The following is an 8,603-nucleotide window of genomic DNA, read 5'->3' as shown; positions in this document are numbered from 1 at the left end:
AGATATTTTATTAAGTACAATGCATCTCAATCTAAAACATAACAAGTTGCAGCTGTCTGAGCACCATAACGATAACTATAGTTTTCTACTCTGCGCAATTCTAGTACAAAGTTAAGTGTTTCAGGGGATGATGTTATCACCGAAATGCAGTTGTCAGATCCTTTTACTTCTCATGCTAAATTCTGTCATGTTAAGTAAACTCTGTTTGCAATAAGTCCATGTACTGTGGTACAGTATCACTAGATACTCAGAGAAAAGGGAATGGGGGAGGGAAAAAGTCCTTGACACCAAAACCTTCTTGTTTCATCAAAAAGTTCAAGCTTCATGGAAAATCCAGCTTTCTCCAAGATCCAGCCAATTTCTTTGGCGAGATATTCCTCTCTCACCTATCACAGAAATACAAGTCACATGCATCGAATCTCACATCCAAAATTCAAAAAGTGGAACATAACACCGAATTTGTTGAACAATATAATGATGTCAACACAACCAAAGAAGAGAAGCTTGGAGTAGACATTGTATGCTTCTCTAGTTTAACTATTAGGATTTAGTTTAAACTAGTGACCACCTCAATCCTTGAAGAGGTAAAACTAGTCAATACCAGTTTTCGCACTATCTGAACATAAGCCGAAAGTTTATCACCAATTCTGTCAAATACTTCAAGTAATAATAGTATTGCCTCCATCTCCACCTTCTTCTTTTTCACCTCTTGTAGGGACTTCTCATCACCAGAGCCATACAAGGACCTGATTTCTTGTAAATTCAGAAATGCAGCTTCTTTCAAGACAAAATTGCGGATCTTCATACGTTCTTCTAAACCAGGCATAACCTTTTCATGAGCCACCAACAACAAGCCTGCTAATTCAACCAGTTTCTGCTCTTTCACATATTTAAAAAATTCAAATTCAACTTCTTTGGTCTTCTGCGCCAGCAATCTCACAACTTCCAGAGCAGATCTCTGTCCCAGCAACAAAAAAAAAAGATGAGATAATTGCTGCAGACATCAATCGTGACACCTATTGAAACTACAACCATAATCTGACTTGAATTCTCAATTACTGTTCTTATTATAACCATGCCTTAACAAATCCCATACAAAAAGTTTCATTTACTGCATATACGCCTCCCACAAAACAGAAGGGAAATCCATACACATGAAATGACAGTCTTGTGCAAATGCACAAACAGGAAAAGAAGAGAAAACGAATGAAACGCAGAACCATTTCTCCAATTTCAAATTTTGGAACAGAGATAGACCATTTGCTAAAACAAAATGATATTAATTACTACCAAATATTGAGCACCTTAACACAGGTTAACGTTGCAAATTCAGATAATTGCACAAGAGCCATATGCAAAATTTCTCAAATAAACAGAGCTGGGGGAGGGGAGAAAGGAAGAGAGTCACGGGAAAGGCAAATAGAAGGGGAGTATTCAGAACTACTCCAGGGGGATCATAAGTGGCTTTGAGTCTTCATGCGATTTCCAGGACTACAGATATAGCAGCAAAATGCATCAATATTAAGTTACCTATATAAATTAAACCTTTAAAGAAACCAAAACATATGCTTAACAAAAAAAAATGAAAATAACAAAGCCTAATATGAGTACAAACCGAAAACGGCCAAAGCAGATAATAAAGTAACTTGAAGACCATCTCAGTTGGTCCCTGTGGTATTGGATTAGCCATCCAGTAGGATTTATGCTTGTCTCCTTTAGAATTTATCCACACAGGCATTGAGCTTGGAGACCTGTGATGTGTGAAAGGGATACAACAAAACCATCCAGTCAAACTAATTTTGAAGATCTTCCATCCGATTTATACTTTACTATCATAAACAGGATCAGAAACACAACAATGTTATTCTTGGTTTTGATGATCACAAAAGTTTGTTTATACAGACCAAGAAAGTGAACACTTTGATCAGGTCTGTTGGAACAAAGAAAGCATATGTTCGTTTATCTCCTGACTACGTTGCTTTGGATGTGGCAAACAAGATTGGAATAATATGAATGAATTTAGTCATTGTTTTGTTTCGATCAAAGATATTGTCTTTTAAGTATGTCTAGTTTGTCATTCTTGGTACTTTGAAATATTTGTCTAACCTTCTTCAAATACAAGTGTTTTTGTCTATCCAAGAAACAGGTTCAAATATGTCATGAAATGCAAAACAACCAAAATGAGAAGCAAAAACAGGACAAGCAGGTCGGACGGCCGAAAGGAAACTGTCGGACGTCCGAAAAGATAAAGAACATCAGGAAGGAAGCACCGTCGGACGCTCACATGGAATCATCGGACGTCCGGAAGGATCGGACGCTCATCAACCGCATCGGACGTCCGAAAAATTCCAAGTTAACTTGCTAGCTCTCGGCCCAAGGTCAGACGCTGTGCTGTCGGACGACAAAAAACTCATCGGACGTCCGAACCTCAACTTGGCTATCATCGGACGATTGGTTCGGACGATGATTCGATCGTCGGACGTCCGACAGCCCCAACGCCTAATTGACTCTTCAGCTGCCTTCTATCCGTTGGAAGTATTGATGAAACCCATTTCTGGTTCCCTTTAAAATCAAACTGGTCAGAACCAAGCAGGGACTTTTGCACACTTTGTTTACAAGATCTCAAGAGATATTTTAGCTAGAAAATAGTCTCCAAAGCTAGATTTGTTTTAAAGTGGTGTGAATTTCTGGTGAGCATTTCTTTTGTGGTTGAAAGGATCTTTAGTGTAGCTTTGTTGAGGGTTTTCTGAGTGATTGTAAAACTTCCTAGCTTGACTAAGTGAGGCTTAGGGCAAGGAGGAAGTGCTCCCTCCATTGTACATCTAGTTGATCTTCTTTCATCAAAGAGAAACTGCTCTTCCTTGTATTTGGTCTTCAAGCTTGAGGTTAGCTTGGTAGACACTTGGTTTGATTCCCTATCTTACTTTTCTGTTTAATAAAATTCTCATTGCTTATCTATCCTTGTTTTTCTGATCTATATTGCTCTTGTCTTCTAATCTACTTGGTTGATCATTATTAGAAAAGAAGGTAAATTTTTATTAAAGAAAAAGTGCATTATTTGGTTAAGATTTTAATCAACCCAATTCACCCCCCCCTCTTGGTTGTCTTTGGGACTTACAATTGGTATCAGAGTTTGGTTTCCTTGAGATTAAGCTCTAACGGTTTGGAGTAAAGATGACAACCAGTCATGCTATGTTTGTTGAGGGGCAATCTGTTACTAGGCCTCCCATGTTCAGTGGCTCTAAATATGTTAGTTGGAAAGAACGGATGATTATCTTTTTGTAATCTATTGATATTGAACTATGGTTTATTGTGAGTGAAGGACCGCATGAAGCTAACTTTCTTGATACAGATACAGGGTTGCTTCGGCCAAAAACAAGAGCTGAAATGAATGCTCAAGATAGAACTAACCTCACATTGAATGCCAAGGCCATGAATGTTATTTATAGTGCCCTAGATTCAAATGAATCAATCAGAGTAAAAGGCTGCAAATCGGCTAAAGAAATGTGGGATAAACTAAGAGAAATCCATGAGGGTGGTGACAATGTGAAAGAACAGAAAAAAGCCATCTTGGTCACGAAATATGAATCATTTAAAATTGAACCTCTTGAGGATATTGACAAAATGTATTGCAGGTTCACTGACTTGATCAAAGATCTCGAGGCGTTGGGCAAAGAGTACACCTTGGGAGAGAAGAACAGGAAAATTCTCAATGCTTTGGGCAAAGAATGGGAAAATAAAGTGACTGCAATAGAGGAATCTAAGGATTTAAGTTCTGTGCCTATTGAATCTATCATTAACTCACTAATCTCTTATGAGTTGAAACTGAAATCTAAAGTGCAGGAGGAAGAGGATGCTAGAGCAAAGAGAAACATTGCTCTAAAGACTACTCAAGGTGAAGATGATACAGCTCACTTGGATGATGAAGACTCAGATGATGATGATAATGATCTTGCTCTCATCACCAGAGGCTTCAAGAGAATCTTGAATAAAAGAAAGTTTAGAAGGGGAGGACCTAGCAATCAATTCCAGAATCAGCCATCTATCACAAAGTACAAAGGAAAACAAGATTTCAACAAGAAACAGTTGGACAAATGCTTCGAATGTGGACAGCCTGGATACTATGCAAACGAATGCCCCATAAAGAAGATGAAAGATGGAAAAGCTGATCGGAAGCCAAGATTCAACAACTTTCAGATTACTTGGAATGAATGCAACTCCGAAGGGGAAATTGAAGAAGAGGAAGAATCAGCTCAAATGGCCTTCATGGCTATTGGAAATAATGAGGTAACTTCCCCACACTCTCAATCTGAAAGTGATAATGATGAAGATGATGATATTGAATCTTTTGTTGAAAAACTGCATAATGCCTTGAAGGAATCTTATGATAAAAACAAGCAGTTAAAACAGAAAATGGCTTTTCTCATTCAAGAAAATGCAAGTCTTTTTCAACAAAATAAACAACTAAAGACCGACAATGAAAGTCTAGTAAGAGTCGGATGTAATGTTCAAGATGAGCTTGATAGAAAGACAAATATTTGTGAAATGCTGAAGGAAAGACATGGTGATTTGAAAAAAAGAATGGACAACTTGGATGAGACTTTGAAAGCAAGAAAGCAGGAGTTTACCAAAAGGAACATGTTATCTACACATCCTACTACTTTTCAAAGAACATTTGCACACAACAAAATTGCACATGGTTTCACAACATATAGAAGAGGTGGATTGAGATATGTCAAACCAGTACATGTTAAGGACTCTTCCATTATGTGTGATTTTTGTTGTCAAAGAGGGCATTTGAAAGGTAATTGCTATGTGAAAAGAAATCTGAACAAAGGGATGAAGTGCATGTGGTTAGTTAGATACAATGCTAACTATTATGAACCCAAAAATTAAAAAGGGTACCAAACACGTTATCTTTTCAAGTTAAAGGATCAAACAAGTCAAAATGGTTTATTGATAGCGGCTGCTCAAGGCACATGACCGGTGATCCTTCCTTGTTCATAAAGCTGAAATCAAAATCAAGTGGAAAGGTAACATTTGGTGATGATGTGAAAGCTAAGACAATTGGAATAGGTGATGTTGGTAAGGATGGTGAAACTTTTGTTCATAATGTGCTCTTGGTTGATAACTTAGGTTATAACTTGCTTAGTGTTAATCAATTGTGTGATAAAGACTTGTATGTGTTGTTTAAAAAGCATGAATGCATTGTACTTGATTCCAAATATAATGTTGTGTTCAAAGGGAAGAGGTTTAATGACATATATATTGTGATTCTTGATAAAGTTGATTCTTCTAACTTAAAATGTCTTAAAGCTTCAAATGAAGATCCTTGGTTATTGCATAGAAGACTTTGTCATTTTAATATGGATTTACTAAAGGAAATTTCGAAAAAGGAGTTGGTTAGAGGCTTGCCAAAAATCAGTTTTGATAAGGACAAAATATGTGATGCATGTCAATTTGGGAAGCAAACAAAAATTTCTTTTAAACCAAAAATGTGTGTATCTACTTCAAAACCTTTGGAACTCTTGCATCTTGATTTATTTGGTCCCACTCAAATCACTAGCTTGGGAGGTAAGAAATATTGTTTTGTAATTGTTGATGATTATTCTAGATACACTTGGGTGATATTTCTTGCTCATAAAGATGATGCCTTCAAAAATTTTACTTCAATGTTTGCTAAAGTGCAAAATCTGCTTGGGTTAAAAATTGTTAGGATTAGAAGTGATAATGGGACGGAATTCAAGTATTGTGGTTTTCCAGAATTTTGTGATCATAATGGTATAACACATGAGTTTTCTATTGCAAGGACTCCACAGCAAAATGGTGTTGTAAAAAGGAAAAACAGGACTCTCCAAGAGGCTGCTAGAACTATGTTGAATGAATGTAGGTTGCCTAAATATCTTTGGGTTGAAGCGGTAAACACCGCATGTTATGTGATGAACAGAATTCTCTTGAGACCTATTTTGAAGAAAACTCCTTATGAACTGATTTTTGATAAGAAACTTACGGTTGGTTATTTCAAAGTATTTGGTTGTAAATGCTTTATTTTGAATCTAAAGGAATATCTTGGTAAGTTTGATAAAAAATCTGATGAAGGAATATTTTTGGGTTATTGTGAAAATAAAAGAGGATATAGAGTTTTTAATAGAAGGACTCTTGTGATTGAAGAAACTATACATATAACATTTGATGAAACCAATGATGATAATTCCAAAAGTTTGTGTGAGGATGATGATGTAGGTGTTCGAGAAGGAATGGAAAAGCTATCAATTGGAAATGAAGGAAGTTCTAAACTAGCAGCAACTGAAATGGAAAATGAAGTTCATAATGATCAAGAAGTGGAAGATGAAGACAAAAATGATGATCCACTCAAAGATCTTCCCAAGGCTTGGAAATTCAGCCAAAATCATCCAAAAGATCTTATAATTGGTGATCCATCCGAGAAGGTAAACACTCGTTCCTCATCTAGAAAATTGATTGACAATTTTGCTTTAGTTTCTCTTTTTGAACCCAAAAATGTCAATGATGCTTTAAAGGATGAAAACTGGATTTTGGCAATGCAAGAGGAACTTAATCAACTTGAGAGAAATGAAGTTTGGACACTTGTTGATAGACCTCAAAATCAACCTATCATTGGCACAAAGTGGATTTTTAAAAATAAGTTGGATGATAAAGGTGTTGTTGTAAGAAATAAATCCAGATTAGTTGCTAAAGGATATGCTCAAGAAGAAGGAATTGATTTTGATGAAACATTTGCTCCCGTAGCAAGATTAGAATCTATTAGAATGCTTCTTGCTTTTGCATGTTTTAAAGGCTTCAAATTGTTTCAAATGGATGTTAAGAGTGCTTTTTTAAATGGTTTTATTGATCAAGAAGTATATGTGGATCAACCCCCCGGTTTTGAAAATACAAAATTTCCAAATCATGTGTTTAAACTATCTAAAGCTTTGTATGGTCTAAAACAGGCTCCAAGAGCTTGGTATGAAAGACTAAGTGGGTTTTTGATTGAATATGGTTTCAAAAGGGGTGTTGTGGACACCACACTTTTTACTAAGCAAGTGTTGAATAACCTTCTTATTGTGCAAATATATGTTGATGATATTATTTTTGGTGCTACTAATGAGTATCTATGCAAGGATTTTTCTACCACTATGCAAAATGAATTTGAAATGAGTATGATGGGAGAATTAAATTTCTTCCTTGAACTTCAAATACATCAAGCTCTTGAGGAAATTTTTATAAATCAAGCAAAATATACCAAGAAATTGCTGAAATGGTTTGGCATGGAGGACTCAAAACAAGTTGGAACTCCTATGTGCACTTCTACAAAGCTTGACAAAGATGAAGAAGGTAATCATGTGGATGAAAAGCATTATAGAGGTATGATCGGAAGCCTACTCTATTTAACCGCAAGTAGACCTGATATTATGTTTGATGTTTGCTTGTGTGCTAGATTTCAATCTTGTCCAAAAGAATCACATTTGAATGCTGTGAAAAGAATTTTTAGGTATTTGAAAGGTACATTAGACTATGGTCTTTGGTATGCTAGATCTAATGAGTTTGCACTATATGGTTATTCGGATGCTGATTTTGGAGGTTGTCGTGTGGATAGAAAGAGTACTAGTGGAACTTGTCATTTTCTTGGAAATTGTTTAGTCTCTAGGTTTAGCAAGAAACAATGTGCAATCTCTTTGTCTACAACCGAAGCGAAATATATTGCCGCTAGTGCATGTTGTGCTCAACTTTTATGGATGAAGCACACTTTGAATGATTTTGGATTGATGTATGACTGCATGCCTGTATTCTGTGATAATACTAGTGCTATAAATTTGACCAAAAATCCTATTCATCATTCTAGGACAAAGCACATAGATATAAAGTATCACTTTATTCGTGATCTTGTTCAAAAAGGTGAAATATGTGTAAATTTTGTTTGCTCTAAAGATCAATTTGCTGATATTTTCATAAAAGCTTTGCCATTAGATCAGTTCATTCATCTAAGATAAAAATTAGGAATAATCGAAAAATCATCTTAATTTTTTGGGGTCTTCGGACGTCCGAAAGAAGATGAACGGACGTCCGATGATGTTCTTCAGCCATTTTCCAGATTGCGCCTGTTCGGACGCACAACTTCGTTCGGCCGTCCGACAGTGCAATGGCTCATTTTTTAAAAACAACTTTCTTCCTCATTTGTTTCAGACTTTTCCTATTCTATTTCCTCTCTGACGAAAACCCTCTCATCTCTCACTCTCAAATTCACATCATTCTGAGACTCTCATTTCAAAATTGACTCAACCAAAACAGTTCCTGATCAATTGCGAGTCACTTTTCCTGATCATTTCACAGAATCATCTATCACTTCGCACATCCCCAAATTTTCCTCAAAACCCTATCTTTTCATAACCGCTCTGTCAAATCTTCTACAAGGTTTTTTGTTCCAAAATTTTTGTGCGATTCACTTCCCTACTGCTGTGTGCATCATTTGCATCCTTCATCACACACATTTCACACAATGGTGAATCTAAGGGGAGGAAAAGTTACTGCCGGACGCAAGCATCCACTCAGGGATGAGGATAAGGATCTTCCTACTGTCAAACGGA

General features: G+C 36.3%; 1 protein-coding gene across 1 annotated transcript; it reads right to left on the bottom strand.

Annotated features, from left to right (window-relative positions):
• Positions 1 to 224: 224 nt before the first annotated feature.
• On the bottom strand, positions 225 to 1,743 carry LOC113692273 (uncharacterized). The gene is made up of 3 exons (XM_027210661.2): positions 1,616 to 1,743; positions 602 to 958; positions 225 to 386 (listed from the first exon to the last, which is right to left on the bottom strand). Exons 1-3 carry the CDS (start codon positions 1,736 to 1,738, stop codon positions 240 to 242), a joined length of 627 nt encoding a protein of 208 aa, XP_027066462.2. The 5' UTR covers positions 1,739 to 1,743; the 3' UTR covers positions 225 to 239.
• Between the last annotated feature and the right edge of the window lie 6,860 nt (positions 1,744 to 8,603).

This window comes from Coffea arabica, chromosome 6c (assembly GCF_036785885.1).
Source record: "Coffea arabica cultivar ET-39 chromosome 6c, Coffea Arabica ET-39 HiFi, whole genome shotgun sequence".
In the NCBI taxonomy this organism is placed as follows: domain Eukaryota; kingdom Viridiplantae; phylum Streptophyta; class Magnoliopsida; order Gentianales; family Rubiaceae; genus Coffea; species Coffea arabica.
This window is presented reverse-complemented; position numbering and strand designations above follow the sequence as displayed.